This window comes from Crassostrea angulata, chromosome 1 (assembly GCF_025612915.1).
Source record: "Crassostrea angulata isolate pt1a10 chromosome 1, ASM2561291v2, whole genome shotgun sequence".
Taxonomy (NCBI): domain Eukaryota; kingdom Metazoa; phylum Mollusca; class Bivalvia; order Ostreida; family Ostreidae; genus Magallana; species Magallana angulata.
In genome coordinates this window covers 16,516,149-16,538,095 of record NC_069111.1, presented here as the reverse complement: position 1 = coordinate 16,538,095, position 21,947 = coordinate 16,516,149, and the positions used below count along the sequence as shown (strand labels likewise).

The 21,947-nt window shown below is 34.3% G+C and overlaps 2 protein-coding genes across 3 annotated transcripts; both read right to left on the bottom strand.

Moving 5' to 3' along the window:
- Positions 1-3,104: 3,104 nt before the first annotated feature.
- LOC128192710 (tyrosyl-DNA phosphodiesterase 2-like) lies at positions 3,105-11,898 on the bottom strand. 2 transcript variants are annotated; one of them, XM_052865658.1, is made up of 6 exons: positions 11,554-11,898; positions 11,242-11,340; positions 7,504-7,617; positions 6,640-6,850; positions 5,182-5,352; positions 3,105-3,502 (listed from the first exon to the last, which is right to left on the bottom strand). In XM_052865658.1, the coding sequence occupies exons 2-6, from the start codon at positions 11,289-11,291 to the stop codon at positions 3,212-3,214; spliced, it is 837 nt and encodes a 278-aa protein (XP_052721618.1). In that variant the 5' UTR covers positions 11,292-11,340; positions 11,554-11,898; the 3' UTR covers positions 3,105-3,211. The 2 variants fall into 2 exon arrangements, with proteins under 2 accessions (XP_052721618.1, XP_052721695.1); XM_052865735.1 differs by lacking the exon at positions 11,554-11,898 and having other exon boundaries at positions 11,242-11,495.
- Positions 11,899-17,275: 5,377 nt separating this feature from the next.
- On the bottom strand, positions 17,276-21,377 carry LOC128175962 (tyrosyl-DNA phosphodiesterase 2-like). The gene is made up of 6 exons (XM_052841935.1): positions 21,225-21,377; positions 19,232-19,350; positions 18,879-18,992; positions 18,295-18,505; positions 17,783-17,953; positions 17,276-17,573 (listed from the first exon to the last, which is right to left on the bottom strand). The coding sequence occupies exons 1-6, from the start codon at positions 21,360-21,362 to the stop codon at positions 17,286-17,288; spliced, it is 1,041 nt and encodes a 346-aa protein (XP_052697895.1). The 5' UTR covers positions 21,363-21,377; the 3' UTR covers positions 17,276-17,285.
- Between the last annotated feature and the right edge of the window lie 570 nt (positions 21,378-21,947).

Sequence of the window (21,947 nt, the reverse complement as noted above, 5' to 3'; positions counted from 1 at the left end):
TTTTCTATATATAACAGATATAATGACGAAAGAATTACATAATTATAGATAATTTATTCAGGTAATGATGGCTTAATATTTCTTCATTTTATTTTGACTGGCAATTATATAATATTCAAGCAAATCGACTGCTGTTAAAAAAGATACCGATGTTTAACCCCCCCCCCCCCTCCCAACCACCACCACCACCACAGTGGCACTCTCTCTCTCTCTCTCAAAATCTTTCTTCTATTTTATTTTCAAATTTTAACGAGAGTAAGGGTGCAAAACACCGTTTTTTATGGAACGTTATAAGGACGTTTTCAGATGAGGGGCAAGCAAAACTGACCCCTATAAAAATAAATTGTTGAAATATGTTACATATATATCTATATATCAATAGAAAGATAAAATCGTGAATTTTTTAAATGTTTAAAAATAATGCACATGTAACCTAATGCTAGAATTTATTTGGCACTCAAAACATGCGGAAAATAGACAAAAGGATGCATCTAAATGCAGTACACCCATGCATTTTAGGCTCCCCCTAAAAGCAGAATGCAACCAAATCAGCCATTTTTATTTCTGTACATTTTCAAGAACAAGTCTTTAGGCATCATTTCATAGTATTTACAGGGTACATTCGCCAGCTTTTTAAAGAGCTATGTTACCCGCTAAAAAAATTCATGAAATTCTGCATGTGTAAAATCGGGATGTTTTTGGAGTTACCGCCCTTTATTTTAGAGTCTCACAAAATTAATTTAAAAAAATTTTCTACATACTTTTTTCATGTATTCGAAAGATAATTCACTATATTATGCAACTGAGAGTTTAAAAATTTGATTTTCATGTATACCGCATAAAAATAGCAGGAAAATCCCTACCCATCATGCTTTTCCCCAGAGAAAAACCCTGGATTTTATACGAAACTGTGTTTAGCCACCTTAAGGTACACGCAATTCATTGCTAAATGTATTTCTGAACAGAACGTTAAGGTATCTCATTCCTCACGTTTTAATTTCATTGCGCAGATGTTTTTTTTTTTTATATTTTAAAGGAATGATATTTATTAATTTAAACCTCACAGAAAGATCATAATTTCATAATTACACAACATTCATAAAGAAAATCCATTTGAATTCAAGAAACAAACAAGTTTTGGGGGAAACTATTTTCTTATGCGGAAGGTTTTTTAGTCGAAACTGACAGAAACAAGCAATTTTATGAATTTTCAATATACTTTTCTTTTTATTATACTTGATTCATTATTCACATTTTTAACATTTGATAGGTTTGTGACATGTTCTATAGGTCCTGTGTGACTTGTACAAAACTAAATTTTGAGAGAGTGATAGACGTTTAGCATAAAATCATGCAAATATATAGAAAATGTCCGAATTTTTTTTCAGCCAAATTGTGCAAGAATTTTATCTTTGAAGCCATATATCTAAAATTTGACATCACTGACCCCCATGTTTTATTGTGTCAAAATGATACGAGAACATATCTAGGCAAACTGGATTAATCTTACAAATTTTTGATATTCAAAATGTTTTAATTCAAATCAAATTGTAACTATTATAGAAATTGTCTATTTTAATTAAGTGCAAAAAGGTCAAACAAAAATTTATGCAGCTTCCTACAATTTTTTCGTAATCCCTCTACTCAGTGTGACCATTGTGCATAACTTAAATCAATATTTTCAAGAAAAAAAGTTTGCTTAATAAAAAATACTGACAAAAAATCCTAATCAGGTTGAAATCGCATTTTTGGTGCAAAAAGGTCAAATTAAATTGGCCATAACTCAGAGGGATGAACACTGACCTCCCTTAGTCTTTGCATTTTTAAGTGTGTTTTGTGTACATATTTCAATGATATACTTTTCAAGAAATTCTTGATACAAGAACATTGAGGAGTAGGATACCTTAAGATGGCACCGCCAAGTGAATAACTTTTTTTATTGGGGGGGGGGGGGCTGACTAGTCTACACATCGAGACGAGTACAAGAAGTACACCAATCTGATTGACTGAGCACAAGCACCGTCCTTTGGTTCCTCTGTATTCGGTCCTTTTGTTGATAATGTTGTATAATATAACAAGCTGAATTCTAATTTAAAACCAGTTGCTCATATTTTGCAAAAAAAAAAAAAAAAAAAACCTTTTGTGATAGCCTACCAAATATTTAGGAGCCTTGTTGTGAAATCTCTTTGAATTCTATTTATTCCTTCAGTGTATGGGTTACCTATCCTGGGGCAATCTATTTAAAATAAACGATAAAAAAGATTTTTAATGTAAAATGACAGTTATACAAAGTTAACAAGTTGCAGCCAAGAGACATAACTTTTGTAAAGTGTGGATTAATATAATGTAATATAAACAATAATTGGCTTAGATCTTTAAAAAATGGTCGAAATTCACAGCGACCAAATTAAGAAAATTCAGGGACTGCACAAAATAATCATGATGATGTCAGACTCAAAGTCTCACAGGAGACGATTTGGTCGTTTCTTTTAGTTAAAGTACTTATGTATATTAACAGTAATTTAGTGAATTTTACTTACTTTCCAAGACCAATTTATGAATTAGTTTAAAATAAGATGTTGATATAAACAATAAAATGCTTTCTTTGACGATTCATGCGGGTTATGATGGTAGCAATCGTTGCAGAAAAAAATATTTTTATATTTTTTCTGCAATGTCGCTACCTTCATATACCGCATGAATCACTAGAGAAAGCATTTTATTTTTGAAACGTTGCATCTTGCATCTATGATGTCAGCTACGGGCGTAAGTAAATTATTTTACCCATATAAAAGTCAGGTTCTCTTAAAAGATTTGTAACATGCATGCAGACATAATTATCTTGCATGCAGACATAAAATTATCTGATGCATTTGCATGTTGACATAATTTATCTTGCATGTGGGGTGGGGGCAGAAATATGCCACCATACTTTCCAAACATGTTTTAACATTTTTTGTCAAATATTGTAGATCTTAAAATTCTAAAACGGTGTATTTTGGTTATAAAGTACTTATACATCCACATCATGATCGACAGGTGTCCGATACCACCTTAAAGAAAACAAGCTACCTCACTCGATCCAAAGATTTTTATTATTATTAATAGTACAAAGCATGGACTAGAAATATTTTATATACTTATATATACTTTTTAATAAATATTAACGGAATATAATAACTGTCAATTCATACAACATTATACATTTTCTTTAACAACATCTGATATCGAAGTGTGTCAAAAGTCCAAAATGGTCGCTTGGAAACACTTCGTATACTCTCAGTTTTTCTAAGCCAACCAATTCAAAATACACCGGGCTGACGGATTTGGGATCGGAATCCCTCAGATAGATCCGGTCAAACCGATAACGAGGCTTGTGGTAGGAATCGCACTTCTTGTTTGTGTTGAGAAGCAAATCCCACGTGAACTCGCAGTTCGACCTTGACCCCGTCATCTCCCAAACGTCGGAGATTCCTTCCGGTATGCCACCCATTTCAGATAGCTGACAGGAAACGAAATATCTCAAGTAAAATTACGGCATAAGTGCATATTCAGAATGGATAATGGTAGATACACTTGACATTGAATACGCGTGAATATCAATAATTAATAAGTCGTGCACAGTTACTTTCTTTATCATCTTTTCAGTGATGAATCTTAACAAATCTCAAACTCTCATTGAAAAGCCGTCTGGAGACTTAAACATGACGCAGGATGTTATTTTTCTGCAATGCTTCACAGCCATATGAAACATGCACCGCTATGGAACGCCATAGTTGCCTTATGTGGCTATTTCATGTGAAGATATGGTGCTTTATTATACATCTTCATATAACAAAGCACGATCTTCATATAATAAAGCACCATCTTCACATGAAATAACCACAGCATAATATAATAAAGCACCATCTTCACATGAAATAGCCACATAAGGCAGCTATGGCGTTCCATACACCACAGCTAAAAGCCATATGTGCTGCAACTTTTTTGGGTCAAAACTGTTTATTGTAAATGATTTCAGGGTGTGTTTTTGGTGCTAAAACCATTATGACGTCATAATTGATTTGTTAAATATTTTTCCCGTACTTTATATGGCTTTATATGAATCATATAAAATTTGAAGCAATTTCCTGAGATTCTATATTATATCATAGGAAAAGTAATCCCGATACCTACATTTTATTTGACAAAATTTTAAAGGAGAGGTCAAGAGCTTGTTTAATGCCCTTTTTGGAGAGACTGTAGGCCATCTAGATATGTACACGTCATTTGTCAAAAATAGACGTAACTCCAAGATCTGTTACTTAATTATTTCCTTAATATAATAGAAATTGACAGTTAAAATATGATTTTCATTGGGTTTACAAAAAGATATCAGCCTCGGCACTCCCTATGACTATCAAACACAGCTATTGTTATAAAGCATCATTGAAACAATTTGTATTCTGACTTTCATAAACCTGTGGCATCTTTCATTTACTAGATCTTGACCTTAATTCAATTTTATTATACAAAAAAGTTAAATTTAAATGCAGAATTATCCCAATAGCAGATTTTTGCAAAATAAAATTACAAAAGATGAAAAAAAAAACACAGCTCACATTGCTTTGAAAATCGTCATTAAAAAACAAACTACGCTACAAGAGTGAAAAGCGAATTTTTCCATTTTCTCTGTAGTGTTTTGAGAACTACGATATGTTGCAGTTATAGCACGTATATATAAGATATTTTATAAACAACAAACATTTTGAATGAGAACAACACGATAAACTCGCAAATTCTGAACTTCAAACTTCAGTAAGAATTACTAAAAAAAACAAGCACGATAAACTCCAATATAACAGAGCCATTTCTTCTAGACCGAGGACTTTGGGTAGTTTGTGTCAAACGGCAGTTTCATGTAGGCACAGGGACCTTGTATCAAACTATACTCTCTATGACATAATATTATATATGAATAATACTACTATGAATATTACTCATTAAGAATATTAGTCATAATGTATTGTAGCTTGTACAAGGGTCATATTGTAAATTTTAAATTTACTGGGCTAGTGTAAATACAAACGGTAGCGATAGGGAAGATAGCTAGCGCATAAATTGAAATTGACTGGTTTATTCAATTAGCTCCAAAACTTTGGAAGGAGGGAGGCAACGTACTATAGGTCTTCATTTTAGTACCTCCCAATCTCTAAGGTTCATATCGCCGCCAAATATGACTGTATAATTTGCAGATTTCCTCTTCATCCGACGAAAACAGTATTCTAGCTGTATTCTCCTCAAATAGCTGAAAGGGGCCATACTTTCCAAGTGTGACGTCATAAAAATGAAAGGTACACCCTTCATGCGACACTGGATATTAATGAGAACAAAAGCAGATTGTATTTTGTAGAAACGTATTGTTGGCAAACATATACATGTCTATTTTATTTTTTAAAAAACCAAAACAAGAGGCCCATGGGCCACACTGCTCACCTAAGCAACACTCGACATAATAAAATCAGTTTTATGAAGTCATATCAAAAATATCGGGATAATGAGTGAGTAAAATAGATCCTGTTTTAAATGATTTTTAAAATTTTCTACGGATTTCTACATATGTTCTTATGTTGAGCACCTTTTGTAACTAGATGATATCATAGTTTTATCACATATTCAGCATTGCTATTCTCAAAAAGATCTTAAACAACTGTTCATGAAAATATAAACCTATATAAAACTTTGAACCCCTTGTGTGGCCTAAGAATTATCCAGGGCCACAGTCTAAACAACCGGGAATCAACAAATGTCAACATGCTTGCGTATTAGTATTAGCAATAATGAAATACTATATATTTTTGGGAATGATCAAATTAATTTCTTATGAAAAAATTGTCCCCCCACCCCCAATTATAGTCTCGATCATCCTGTTTTATTTGACTTTTAAAGATTTTTCCCTAAAAACGTAATTATATATTGCACTCCCTGAAGATGCTTCCACTCAAGTAACGGCTTTTCTGCATAATTGGTTTTCGAAATGAAGATATTTCTCTTTACATTCCTTTGTAAAAATTCGACCCCCATTGTGGCCCCACCTACCCATGGGGATCATGGTTTGAACTAAGTACAATCTACACTATCTGAGGGTGATTCCAAACAAGTTACAGCTTTTCTGGTCAATTGGTTTTTGAGAAGAAAATTTTTAAAGATTTTTCTCCATATATTCCTAAATAAAAATCGACTCCCCCATTGTGGACCCATCCAACTCCCGGGGATCATGGTTTCAACAAACTTGAATATACATTATCTGAGGATGCTTCCACACAGGTTACAGCTTTTCTGGCCAATTGATTTTTGAGAAGAAGATTTTTAAAGATTTTTCTCTACATACATGTATTTCTATGTAAAAATTCGACCCCCAATTGGTTCTGGAGAAGAAGTCGACAATGTAAAAAGTCAACAGACGGACAGACAGACGGACACCGGACAAAAAGTGATCAGAAAAGGTCACTTGAACTTTCAGCTCAGGTGAATTAAAAACAAAAAAAACCCAACATTCTCTCGTTATTAACAGTATTACCTAAACAAAAATATATGTGTTATCAAATGAATATCTAAAGATTTCATTTATAACAATTTTCTGCATTTCGAAGTTCATACCTGCACTGTTAATAAGTTTCTTCCAAAGACACTGAATGGATATGGAAATATCGATTTGCCTATGAACTCTAGATCTTCAATTTTCAACATAATGGCGACAAAATAGCCTGTTATATCGCCAGGAATGATGCGGTATTCAGGACATTTCTTACAGAGGATCGCGAAAGTTTCCAAAACTACCTCCTGAAGTAGAACCACATGGGGATTTACCCTGTAAACAAACACAATTGATTTCCTTAGTAAGTTTCAAGGAGATGTAACTTTCTTGTAAACCATATCTGAATTCTTGCATGTAAAAAATTACAGTATATCCGATAATTTTCGCCATCATCTAACCTTTTCTTTTTTCGCGATCACTTTAAAGTTTCACGTTGCAAAAAAAAATACAATGCGCAGAAATCAATCCGGCATTGTTTGTCTTTAAATTAGAAGCTTTCATATTTACATTTTCCAGATAACACTACGAATCGATTTCGTACTGTAGAGCCCAATAAATTCAATTGACGTATTGTTCGGGCGCAAGCGGGGTTGGGATACATGATATTCTAATTTTAATCGTACAACTGCCGAAAAGTATATAGATATAAGCAATTAGGAATCATTCTTTGAATATTATGAGGTGATAATTTCGGTCGGGTCGTGATCAAATCTATCATAGACCTCAAAGAAAGATTCCTTATTCCTTAAATAATTGCAAATTATGACTGACGCAAATTTCAAAAAAGTTACATATTCAGTATTGCGACACGCCAAAAAAATGAATATACGGTAATATAAAAAAAATTTCATTTCAAACATGGGATTTCCAAACAGTGATAACATTCAACTGCTATTTCAAAAAAGGAAAGATAATCAGAATCTTACGTCTTTATGATTTCACAGATTTTATATGTCCTTTTCTCTGCTGTTGGGCTGTCTAAACCATCTATGTTCCAACTTAACACACGGATTCTCTTTGATTCGTTTTTGAAGTATGAACTAAAATAAAGCAGTTTTCTATATATCTATAGATATTAATTCTTTTACTATACAGTCCAATAAATTCACTTTTGTTCTCAGATGATGTAAATATAAACAATAACTAACGCTGGTTATGTTTTTTTTCCTGCAATGTCGCCACAATTCATAGCCTGCATGAATAAAGCATTTCATTGTTTAAATAATAAGTGAGTTATCGCATTATACCAAGTAAGTTATCTCGTTGTAACTAGATAATATTTTCGTTATAACGAGTAAGTCATCACTATATACTAGCGGAAAAAAGAAACTTTGCATTATAAAATTTAGTATAATTTTTCTATATCTATTGTTTGTATTTATAAAATTTAAACAATCGATATTGTTATACTTTCATGTTAAATACTGAAATCTGATTGGTTAAGACGCAGTTCATAATCCGTTCTATTACCCTCAGCGTTAGCAACGCACTTAGCAACGGGTAACATTACAAATTGTTACATGCGCGAAAATTTTGCGCGTACGGTTCGCTGTAGAATTCACGTTATTCCTATATAAAAGCAGTAAAATTTTCTTAAAAATTAAGACATTCAGTAGGCCTATAACAAAATAAATAGTGCCTGTTTGGGAGGATAACAGTTGAAATTGACACCCCTCGAAAACCATTGTCAACCTCCGCTTGGCGTCGGTTGACAATGGTTTTCTCGGGGTGTCAATTTCAATTGTTATACTTTCATGTTAAATACTGAAATCTGATTGGTTAAGACTCAGTTAATAATATTTACTATTACCCTCAGCGTTAGCAACGCACTTGGCAACGGGTAACATTAAAAAATGTTACATGCGCGAAAATTATGCGCGTACGGTTCGCTGTAGAATTCACGTTATTCCAATATAAAAGCAGTAAAATTTTCTTAAAAATTTTAAAAAAGACATTCAGTATAACAAAATAAATAGTGCCTGTTTGGGAGGATAACAGTTGAAATTGACACCCCTCGAAAACCATTGTCAACCTCCGCTTCGCGTCGGTTGACAATGGTTTTCTCGGGGTGTCAATTTCAACTGTTACCCTCCCAAACAGGCACTATTTATATACTGTTACCCTCCCAAACAGGCACTATTTATATATAATGGTATTGTTTTTGACAATATCGGATGGTAACCGTCCGGGTGCACAGACTTTTTCATGGTTAGTGAGCGCCTGTTGTTTATTGAAGAATTTGTACGCACGAGTTTTACGGGCCAATACTGTTTGGAATAAGAACTGTAAAGGATTTGTTTAAACTTTTTTTGTTAAGGAAATCACTTTAGTTTCAACAAAATTTACCCCTATGTCATGCCACGACTCAACGAAAACCAACATAATCGTGCTGTTGGGATGCTGCAAGCTGGAATGGCACAAAATACTGTAGCAAGACAATTTGGAGTTCATCGGAACACCATCCAGTCATTATGGAGACGTTTTCAACAATCCGGCAACACCCAGGATCGACCGCGCTCTGGGCGACCTTGTGTGACGTCACGTCAACAGGACAACCCCATTAGACGTGTTTATCTGAGAAATCGTTTGCTGACAGCAAGTTTGACTGCCCGTAGCATTCCAGGGCTTCGACCAATTAGTCCAAGAACTGTGCGTAATCGTCTGCGCGAGCAAAACATCAGACCAAGACGTCCAGCGGTGCGCCCAGTACTGCTTCAACGTCATCGTATCGCCAGACTAGCGTGGTGCACACGACATCTGCGATTCAGAATACAGGACTGGGCCAATATTCTGTTCACTGATGAATCCAGATTTCATTTGGATAGCAGTGACGCTTGTGTTGTGCAACGTCGACATTTTGGTGGAGGTAGCGTTATGGTGTGCATGATATCAGCACGTGGAAGGACCCCTCTACAAATTGTCAATGGAAATCTCACTGGCGTACGCTATCGAGGTGAAATTATTCAGCGTCATGCGATACCCTTCATACAGAGACATCAAAATCACATCACTCTGCAGCAAGACAACGCAAGGCCACATGTTGCACGTGTAGTCAGGGACTTGTTTGTTCAACAGAATGTCGATGTCTTGCCTTGGCCAGCTGTTTCCCCCGATTTGTCGCCGATTGAGCACGTCTGGGATGAAATGGAAAGACGTTTACGCCGTTTACCAAATCAGCCAGTGACATTGGCTGATTTAGGCCAGGCTTTAACCAACATCTGGAACAACATCTCTCAAGCATTTCTGAACACTTTAGTGGCATCAATGAGGCGTCGCTGTCAAGCATGCGTGAACGCAAATGGTGGTCACGCGCGTTATTGTTAATTCAATATTAAATAACAGTGACTTTCGAGTGTGCAGAAATTGACGTTATTCGACGTTGACAATAAAGTGTTATGAGCTGTTGTTACGAATACATGTGTTAACAGTATTACAAAAAATAAAATTTGTTCATTGTAATTTTTAAATGTTTTTTTCATAAATTAAATAATGCACAGTTTCTTTTTTCCGCTAGTATATAACGAGGTAGGATATGATAATCAACAATTTCACTGGGTAGTTGGGAGGGGCGCTATTTGGGACAGTTTACTTGTGAGATATATTCATATTGCGTTTCTAAAATGCAAAATGTATGTAATTTATTACAATGAAATTGGAAATAAATAATCGACAGTGATCCCCTTCCAAATCTTTCATAAATTTGAGGGGATATATTTGTGTTTTCCGGGTAGGGGATGGGGTTGGGTCCGAGGCCTATTTTCGGTAAATTCACTGTGTGAAGTTAACACATACATTATATTATGAAGAATTGGATTAACGTTACTCAAAGGTAAACTTCCGTTGTTTTCAATAAGTAAAACTGCAGTTTCAATCCAATGCGTGTCAATTTGTTCCCGCCCATTTCAAATGTTTTGACTGTAACAATCGAAACTAATGTTCCGCGGTCTTATCATGGTTTTTTTTTTCACGATATGAGTACTATAGTCTGTTCGAAGATATTTATGCAGCACTATAATCAATTTGTTTTCGTTCCTCAGAATTGAATTAAAATGTAACATATTTAATTTCCCTTTCATCGATTTCAATTGCACTTCTTTCACAGATGTGTATTTTTATCAAACATTGTCCAATGTGCTTCATAAATATCTTGAGACCGACAATACATGTAGCTGTGAACGTACCAAATTAATTAAAATATGATACGTTAGCTACACGTTTGTGTATTTTGTTAGATAATTAATACTCTTATGTTTGTTTGGTTTTTTTTAAATCAAATAACTTGGTAGGCAAGCTGGTTTGGTTAATTTTTCTACATTTGATTGTCAGCTAATTTTTCATGCATATATCGATTTTTCGTGCTGATAAAACTGTTGAAAACGACGCCGCTGTTTTAACACCACCCCCCCCCCCCTCCTCGGCCCTCTCAAAAAGTGATGGAAAACGGTAACCTTCAGTAAATATCAAATCACCATTCGTAATAAATAATAGACTTATAATTTTACATAAATTAAAAATAGTACTGAAAATACCAAATCACATGACAATTGCTTAAACTTTTGTTTTAAAGAGATATGGGAATCGTGTCAAATTTTTTTTATGTTAATTAGTGGTTTGTGCACCACCATGCAATTAAGTCACCTAAGTTCATACCCTCTGAAACTTACCTCTCGTGTACTCCCCTTTGCCTCTGATCGTCCGACTCCGAGGTAGCCATGATGTGTGTTTACAAAGCTCGATCGGTGTTTGGAAGTGCTGTCCTTTTCCTGTTTGAAGTACAACATAATGCGCAATCAGAACTACATTTTCGAAAAATCAATCTCTCTTATCTTTAAAGTCATAATATGGTGGCATGGATATGCAACCACTTGTCAGATAATTATGTCGACTTTTCAGATCTTGATGTCGTCTTGTCAGATCTTTATGTTGACAAAATAACCATATTTACAGGTCATTTTGATCTAAATAAATTATCATACCTTAAGGAAAAGTTATCGTGGGGTGCAAGCATTTGCAAAGCGAAATATGTTTTGTTAAGAAGGCTCCATGGTCGTAGCAATTTTGAGAAAATTGATCTCCTGAAGAAAAAGAGCTCAAAATTAAAAACAAATATTGATGAAAATTTTATCTTCAAAAATAATTCTTTATAGCTGAACAAATCATGTTTTAAAATTTAGTAAGATCTAATGGTAAATTGGTTAATTTTTTTGACCATCCAGTCTCCTTAAGATGCACGATATATGCTTGAAAATCAAACTACAGCCTTTTCACCACCCACTGGAAAAAAAATCAAAGGGTATCATAGCATTACAGAAACAGAAACATAGGTAATCACAGGTTACAAAGCTCACCGAGACGAGGCATCACCTAAAGTTATAAGACATCACCTTTACGAGACAACCTTTATCATACTCAGTATTATATGAAAATCATACTTTATGATCTTGGATATTCATGGATACTATTTTGACACAATATCATATATCATCTGTTCAAAAATTGTATGATAATCATGTGTTCATTTCATACGGTATTATACGATACAATTTTTATCAATACAATAATATAAAATACAATTAGGCATCCTCTCATACTTACAATATATAGCATATAATACAATAACATACCGTAATAAATAATGATGAGATATTATATTGTAACACATGATATGACATTGTATTGTGTTAAATTACATTATTGTATTTGATCACATAATACAATATCATAATACAAAATATATGATACAATATCATATCACATAATACATCACAATATTGTACATCATGATATCATATTTATATATTTACATCTACCATGTATGATTTCCTCTTTTTTCTTACGGAAAAATATAGTCAATTCATAGCTCTATAGAAACAGCCAAACTGAAATTTACACGCCCCATTTATCGATTGGTCGAAATCTACAGCGGCTGAAAGTGACAGGACTGAAATTGACACGCCCTGTTTATCGATTGGTCTGAATCTACAGCGACCTAAGTAAACTCACGGACTGCACGAAATAATCATGATGATGCCAGACTCAAAGTTTCACAAGAGACGATTTGGCGGTTTCTATTAGCTAACGTACTTATGTACATTAACAGTAATTTAGTGAATTTTACTAACTTTACATAATGAATTTATTAATTATTATTTACTAACTTTACATAATGAATTTATGAATTAGTTAAAGAAAGATGTTAATATAAACAATAAAATGCTTTCTTTGATGATTCATGCGGGTTATGAAGGTAGCGATCATTGCAGGAAAAATTAACATAACCCGCGTTATGTATTTTTCCTGCAATGTCGCTACCTTCATATCCCGAATGAATCACCAAAGAAAGCATTTTATTGTTGTGTTGTGCATGTACTATGCCTAAATAGTAGTCAGGGTTTGATACATAGTGCACGAGCCGGAGGCATGTACTATTTAGGCATAGTACATGCACAACACAACACTATTGTTATTATTATGCCAACTGTTGAATATACTGACGTGCTTTGCTATAAGTAGCTGTGACGTTCGAGTGTTGACAAGTCCCTTAAATATTAACCGGAAAAGCAAGCAGTTTTTTGTTTGTTTTTTTCAAATTAATCAATTAATTTTATTGTTTATTTAATCAACAAGTTGTTGTACAACAAAAAGTCAACAAAGGATTATGTTCTTTTCAAGAAATGAGAGACGTTTGGACTTACCGAGAAAACTGTTTAGCAGACGAAATCTCATTGAATTTTTTTTCTTGTACATTCTTTATCAAGCGTCATTCAAAAAAGCGTTTTTGTGATTCTCCTGTAGAATTTCAATCAATTTGTTCAAAAGTTTATAAGAAACTTTAACTTTAAAATAACCGTCAATAATGAAGTGTTTTTGGAAAAATTAATAATTTTAATTGTTTGATGTCAGTCGTATATATCTACGTTTTATATAAATATATAAATACCGCTCATGATGATTATAGCTAATATAACGGAGCGGTAACGCTTTGGGCTTCAAACTGGTGTGATTTTAGCGTCCAGAGTTCGAACCCCGCTGTCGGCGCTTGAAAGATTTTTGTTGAAAACATTTGCCGTGCTCTAATTCGGCATAGTATGCTTACGCTATATAAATCCTTAGATACTATGCGAAAATAGATGAATATTGAATATAAAGTGACAAACTGACAGAAGGCATAATTATCTCCAATATACCACGAACGTCATCAGTAAATTATCAGATCAGATATACCTATTTGTCTCGCACTGATCATGAAAGTACAACTTCAAACCATAAAAAGTTTTAAAACTATGTCAATTTCACGCGTTAGTTCCAGTCAAAACGATGTGTATTGCCTCAAATGTTTATTTTTAAGAGATCGATGCGGCTGTTCCTAGGACCTCCCTACCACATTTTCACTGCGTGTTTTTACATAAAATACATAACGTGTACTAGTAATAATCGTATTAAATTGCCCTTAAAATATTAGGAATATAACTCAAAGATATTTTATAATAATTTAATTTAATAATTTAATAAGTATTTTATTCAAGTATATAAATACATTGAATTGGATTGAACAGCAGGCACAATGCCTATTTATGTTCTCTCCTTCTATTTTATAATAAGTGAAGAGTATTAAAAATCCCAAAAAAAATTCTGTCGTCTGCATGTGGTTCCTTTGATCGATAAATAGCATTACCGCTGGGGTTACACGGAACAGCCGTCAAAATGACCTAGATTGTCTCTCTATAGAAGAAACGATCTGTAGAAATACTGGGCTGTTAGTAGAATAGAAATAAAGTTCTTGTTTTCTTGAATGTTGCAGAATAACCCCCTCGGTCTCGAAATGTTGTTTAAAATATAAAAGCCGCGGCTAACGCCCCGGCTTTTATATTTCAAAACAACATTTCTCAACCTCGGAGGTTATTCTGCAACATTCACGATAACTCGTACTTAATTTCTGAAATATAGTATGATATTGTATTGTATGATATTGTATCATATTTGATACATAAAATGATATTGTATCATATGATACAATATAATTTAATACAACATTGTATCATATCAGATGATATAGTAAAATATTATAAAATACAATTTTATGATACATATTGTATCATATGATACAATATTATATATTACAATATCATATTATACAATTTCATGTAATATAATAATATTTTATAAACACCAATATCATATAATACAATATCGCATGATACAATATTATATAATATACAGTATCGTATCATATGATACTATATTATTTATTGCAATATTATATGTAACAGTATCATGTGATTAAATAATATATTAATGATACAATAACATATTATACAAAATTGCACCATAATATACAATACTATACATACCAATATTTTTAAACAATATCATATCGTAAAATATATATAAAAAAAATAAATTGATACAATATCATTTTGTATTATATAACTTTTTACAATATAACATGATATAATACTGTATCATATTAAACAATAGTGTATCGTATCATACAAAACTATATCATAGGAATCATGTTATATCATTTAACAACAACCACAATTATTAAGCAGGTTTGAGTGAGGTAGGAGATCCTTGAAAATGGAGATAAGGCTCTGCATCTGAAGCTTCCTATACGAATCATTTATATTATAGTTAAATCAACTATGCAAGCTATTATCTATAAAACATGTGACCTGTTCCAAATAACGAAACCTCATCCAGCATCCAAAACCTATGGCTCAGATTCAGCATTCAAGCCTGTCAGACGCACCATCCATGCAAGTTTGGTTAAGTTAGGACCAGTAGTAACTAAGAACTAATCATCATAGAGCACCTGCTTCTAAAACTTTAACCAGCTCTAAAAACCTTAACCTCCTCCAGCATCCGAAACCTATGGCTCAGATTCGGCATTCAATCCTGTCTGGTGCATTAGTATCTAAAGACCCACCATCCATGCAAGTTTGGTGAAGTAAGGACAAGTAGTAACTTAGATATTGTTATCAATGGGCACGCCGCACCTACACCAACGACTTTAACCTGCTCCAAAAACCTTAACCTCCTCTGGCATCTGAAATTCAGGATTCAGCATCAAGTCTTTTAAGTCCATAAGTAGGTCCAGATGCAGCATCCATGCAAGTTTGGTGAAGATAGGACAAGTAATAACTTAGATACAAGACCTGCAACAAAAAACTTTAGCCAGGTCCGGACGCCGACGCCGACACCGACGCCGGGCGTATAGCATAAGCTCCTCCTGACTTCGTCTCGGTGAGCTAAAAACATATTAACATATCATCAATCAAAGACGAATACAGACAGAACATACATGTATTTACAAACATTCGAACATTTTTGTCCAGAGGCCAATTTGTCCGGATATAAATTAAACGAATTTAAGCTTCTTGGTATCTGTACATGTACGATATGGAAAGTGTGTCTGTATAACTCTGTTATTAAAGCTGACATGAATTCACAGTATGACTAAAGCAATGAGCGTATTAGAGGTCTGTGCTTTCGTCAGATTGATGAATTCATTAAAGTATTTGGTCGCAATATTATTTTCGATTGCTACCGGGGTATATATACCGGTCAAAGGGGCATGGTCACGATTTCGGTCGTTGAGACGGCGCGTTAAAGGGCGACGGTATATCGTGCGAATTTGCGATAGCATGTTGTGTATACACGTGGTTGCTTCAGCATTCGGGTATTTTTTTAATTGTCGATTGAAATGACATGCAACTTATGGTGCCTGGGTAAAGGGTTAACGAGCTCATAACAAAGAGGAGAGAAGATAGTGTTGTTTACACTTAGCCAAATACGGCGTTGCGTATCTGACGGGAAGGGGGAAGTGTAAATATGGGATATATGTTAACTCTACTGTATAATCCAATTGATTGGATAGTCCCATTTAAAAACGATTTCACATTGAACAGACAAATGAAATCTCTTATTTATTTATTTTTTTTTTTGGTAATATACCGTGACAGGTACTGGTGCACTTGAGCTTTCAGGTGAGCTAAAAATTTGAAGGGACATCCTACCGTACTAGTAACTTTGAAGAAAATCAGTTAATCCAAAAAAAATAAACTTGGATCAAATATTAATGATCATAAAACATAAACCCAAAATCAGTTTTGTCTGTTAGCATAAAAAACAGTGTGGGGAATATGCAAAGATAGAAATATGGAACAAGAGGTTACACTACATGCAAGTGCCAGTGGCGTAGCTAGGTTTTAATTTACTGTATTCAAAAAATGGTAGGAGGTATGGGGGCCTCCTTGAGGCCCCCAGCGTGTCCAGGGCAGAACCCTGGTGGGCGCATAAGGGGAGAAGCCCCCGGAAGCTCCTGGTTTTTATGATATTTTGGATCCGCACATGTGGAGTAATGCAAGAGACGATAATCATTCCTGGTTTACAGTGGAACGTACATGTATATATCTTTTTACGCGTTTCAAAATAAAAAAAATATCAAATGAAATACATGTAAATAAATGCATGCCAGTGAAAATTAATATAGCAACATTTATCCCATTTATTACATGATATACATGTAAATTAAATAAATTCATTACATATGAAATCTTGATGGATTATTCTTCATAATGTATGAAAAAAATATGTGTATTCATTTGCGTTTTTGCGTAAAGGGCGCTACGCCACTGTGTGCCAAGAGCTAAGGACCAATTGATGGAAGTTCACAAGTCATTAACAAGACAAACATTGTTTTAGTTTAGATTTTAATGATGTCATAATGAGTCAACAGTCCCCAGTGATCACTTGGAAATCTTCCGCAAGACTTGACTTTCTCTAATCCAATCAGCTCAAAGTACACTGGTTTGATGGTGCCCGGATTTGAATGTCTCAGATAAAGTCGATCAAAGCGGCACCGAGGCTTGAATTTGTCAAACACTAAGTTGGTATTTCTCATCATGTCCCAGGTATATAAACACTCCTTTCTGGATCCGGTGGCCTCCCAAACATCACACATGCCCCCTGGTATTCCTCCTATGGCAGAGAGCTACAAAAAAATACTATATATAAATATAAAGTTCTTCATTCTGAAAACTCAGCTTTTAAATGCGGAGATGATGATGAAGGATCATTAATGGAGGTAATTAAGAACTAATGAATGAGATGCTGAGTTACAAAACTTTCACCCCTCCCCTTCATGTTTGCCAACGCTGTTAGTAGGAAAAAGTCTTAACGTCCTAAAACACTTAAAAATACCTCCTTGTCCCTAAGATTTAGGTCCCCACCAAAGATAACATTTTGACTGGCAGGTTCTGCCTTGACTGCTTCAAAACATTGCTTAAGCTGCCTCTTCCTCTCATCTCCAAAGTCCTTGGTGCTCTCCAGATGTGAGGTCATCACTGTAAATGGCTTTCCCTTTATTTGACACTAAAACAAACAAAATTTCCAATTTGATTAAAATGGAAATTCATGCAAGTTCTGTAAGAAATTGCATACTAACACCATTAATGCACAATTCTAAATCTTGCACTTATTCTGTCATTACATGATACTTGTACTAATATAATGCTTTAAATATAAGAAAATAGGAAAAAATCACCCCAGTATGGTAAAATCTAACTTTAATTTATTTTTATACTTTGAAACTTGAGTTCAGTTGGAAAGTTTTTCAAAGTACTGAGAAATTGTTCTCTCTCTCTCTCTCTCTCTCTCTCTCTCTCTCTCTCTCTCTCTCTCTCTCTCTCTCTCTCTCTCTCATCTAACTGTACCTGAACACTCAGCAAGTTTCTCATCATCACTGTATTCTCAAATGGCTGTATTTCTTTTCCTTTAAACATGACCTGCCCATCTTTTAACATGATTGCTGTGAAATACTCAGAGGAGCCGCCTGAAATCACCCGGTAACCAGTACAATTCTGCTGGAGGATAGGCAAGGTCACCGGGGTCACCTCTTGAAGTAACACTGCCTGTGGGTTTTCTCTGGAATTTAGTACAAGTATCAGACATTAAAGAAAGAATACAAAGAACACAAAGAGGAAACTTGATGAAAAACTCTTTCCTTGAGTTAATATATGTATTCAAAAATTATATCTTTTTCAGGTTGCCAAAGCATTATATTAAATACACTGTATTTATTCATTTTACACATTATATTAATAAATTGCATTTAAAATACAAGAAGTGCATGTACATTGTTATCACAAAAATAGGCTTATTAGCAGTACTGGTATGTGTACTAGATATAATTCTTGTACCGTACTTCATTTTCAAATATGATGCAGTATATCTAACCATTAAAATCATATTCAGAGATGTTAGTTAAACTACAAAATACATGTACTTATAACTTTACTTTTTGATGATATTACAGATTTCCTTGGTCCTCTTCTCGGCACTTGGCATGTCCAGCCCGTCAATGTTCCAGCTGAGTAGTCGAATCCTGTGAGGTTCTGGATCATCATCTGCCCTGCAACAAAATATACACAACATGGTTAAGCACATTTAAGCACTAAGCAATGTCTGACAATTTACTAGCACTAAGCAAATACCAATATTCTGTACTTCTGATCTTACATTTAAAGTAAGCTGTGTTCCAAAAATGCCAAATAGAATCAACAGCTAACTGTAATGTCTTTAACAGATGTAAATTCTTTGATTAGAAATAATGACAATATTAACTAAGAAACAATATGGATACAGATTTACAATTTAATTTGCTTGGATGATGCTTCGGGGTTGGCAGACTCTGATAACCCTCTTTTTGTCCCTTGGTTCTGAGCTGTTGCATCTTGGTTTGACTCTTCAAAGAATGCATTTACGGCAATCTGAAAAGAGTCCCAATTGTAAAATCTTTGCTTAGCTAAGGGTTAACTTGTCTTTTCAAGAGAGGTAGCACATAACTTCCTTGGCTTGCAAAGATGGCAGATGCTATGTAGATCAATGGAAGAAAATTTTGGTTCAACAGGTTGGGACCAATTGCCCAAATGGGATATCATAGTCCGTTTGGGATATAATAGCCCAAATGGGATATAAATTTTAAGTGCAAAAAACAAAAAAATTTTATTTCAAAGTTTTTGATTGTAATCGAATCAAATGCAACAACTTTTGGTTAAGTTTTTCTATATGTCTATAGTTTATAAGATTGATCCCCAAGAAGTTTTGGAAATACTGAGGGATCCATCCACAGGGGCTCGTCACGAAGTTTTTTTTAACCTTTTATATCTACCACCTCTGTACAATAAAATATAAACTTATAAAGTATTGTATAGAGGTGGTAAATATAAAAGGTTGAAAAAACTTCGTGACGAGCCCCTGTGATCCATCTCCGTAATAGTACAGTTAAAGAAAAAGTTGTTTACCAAAAGTTGTTGTATTTCATCTATTCTAATGCGGATTTATATCAAAAATTTCAAAATCAAAAATTTTTATTTTCTATATCCCATTTCGGCTATTATATCTCATACGGGCTATTATATCCCATTTGGGCGATTGGCCAACCTGTTAAAGTTATTGGGGGAAAATCTATGTATGATGTTATATCTATAATTTATATAATTTACAAAGCAACATCATATATGGCCAGAAATTAGTCCTGACTTTTACCCCTTTCTATTTGTAACCAGTAACATTGGTTACATTGGTAACAATGTTAGATTATGGATGATTTTCAAACTTTGATGAACTTGTGATAGGTTACAGTGGTTACTGGTAACATTGGTTACAAAACAGAGTTGGGTTTGGGTTAGGGTTAGTTTAGGGTTAAGATTAGGGTTAGTTTAGGGTTAGGGTTAGTTTAGGGTTAGGGTTAGTTTAGAGTTAGGGTTAGGTTACCATTGTAACCAATGTTACCAATGTAACCAATTTAAAAAAGACCCCCTGTATTTCATGAAAATGACTGTCACCACTGTTACCCTATGTCACCAAGAGAATATAGCTGTAACCATTGTAACCAAATAAAATAAGACCCTCTGTTAAACAGAAAAAGGCTCATCACCTCTTTTACCTTTGTCACCAATGGATTATAGCTGTTACCATTGTAACCAAATAAAATAAGACCCCCTGCTAAACAGAAAAAGGCTCTTCACCTCTGTTACCCTTTGTCACCAATAGATTATAGCTGTTTCCATTGTAACCAACTAAAATAAGACCCCCTGTTAAACAGAAAAAGGCTCGTCACCTCTTGTCACCAATAGATTATAGTTTTAGTTGTTACCATTTTAACCATTGTAACCAAATAAAATAAGACCCCTGCTAAAGAGAAAAAGGATCGTCACCTCTGTTACCTTTTGTCACCAATAGAATATAGCTGTAACCATTGTTACTGGATGAAATTAAACCATTCAACGGAAAGATTAAATAATCAGTTTTGTCATATATGTTACTTCTGTCACCAGAAAATAGTGCCTTGTTACTGGTTACAAATGAAATGGGGTAAAAGTCAGGACTAATTTCTGGCCATATCTAAGCAACATAGGATGCATGCATGTTTAGGTACTCCATTTGCTGCATTTTTTTCCATAATATATCCCGTCTGGAGGTATAATTATTATAAAATCCAACACTGTCATTGAATCAACCAAAAAATATCTGTTCCCATATGGACTACTGACAAAATCGCTTATTACGTAAAAGTAGCACAAATTTCAAATTCATTCAAATTAACCCGTATCTGATTAAGACAATTCTGCAGTAACCTAACCTCGACATTCCAGTTTCTGTCCTGTAAATAAAACATCGCAAGAGCCGTGTCAGTCCCTGTGATGTCTGCAAAACACTGACATCTTTTTTCACACTCAGCAGCACTTGGCAAGTTTTCATCTTCGTTATCCTCAGACATTTTCCGCCAAAAACCGAAGGTGGCAGGGGATAGTTTTGAAGGAAAGACCCGGTCAAAATTTTGAAATAAAGGGAGAACCTGGGGTTTGGCTGGTTATTTGAAGGGTATAAATTGGAAGAATATTTATTGCATTCATTTTGTGGATAGAGGAGCTCATGTCAATTTCATTGATATATGACACTTTATTATTGGTAGCACTTTTCATCCGATATGGAATGAAAATGCGAAACTGTGGCCAAAATTTTCACTTTCGGTTTTGTGCTTGAAAAGTAGGGTGGGTTCAGAACACGAAATGTCACTCGAAAAGAAGGTGATTGACCCCCCATCAATTGGTGATTATTTGCATGGGTATACATTAAGCTACCAATCCTATGGTAGTTTATGGCAGTTGCTCGGGACTGGAGCGTGGTTCTGGACCCGTGAAAATGTGAAAAAAGGGCCATTTTTCAGAAAATTTTGAGACCGTCCCTGGCTATTCTTTATAGTGCTATATGTAAGTTGTTCTTGTTTTATTCTGAAATGTTTAAAAATTCTCAAGAGTCGGGACCATGTGTCCCCTGCATGAAAACCAATTTTAGCAAATTT

Excerpts from the sequence above, each read along its gene's own strand:
- LOC128192710 (XM_052865658.1), bottom strand. The coding sequence starts at position 11,291 with ATGGCTACCTCGGAGTCGGACGATCAGAGGCAAAGGGGAGTACACGAG. Across the intron at positions 5,353-6,639 it reads GAAACTTATTAACAGTGCAG|TGTCGCATGAAGGGTGTACC; the intron begins GTATGAACTTCG and ends ATTAATATCCAG. Across the intron at positions 3,503-5,181 it reads TGAACCTTAGAGATTGGGAG|CTATCTGAAATGGGTGGCAT; the intron begins GTACTAAAATGA and ends GTTTCCTGTCAG.
- LOC128175962 (XM_052841935.1), bottom strand. The coding sequence starts at position 21,362 with ATGTCTGAGGATAACGAAGATGAAAACTTGCCAAGTGCTGCTGAGTGT. Across the intron at positions 19,351-21,224 it reads ACAGAAACTGGAATGTCGAG|ATTGCCGTAAATGCATTCTT; the intron begins GTTAGGTTACTG and ends GACTCTTTTCAG. Across the intron at positions 17,954-18,294 it reads GAAACTTGCTGAGTGTTCAG|TGTCAAATAAAGGGAAAGCC; the intron begins GTACAGTTAGAT and ends TGTTTGTTTTAG.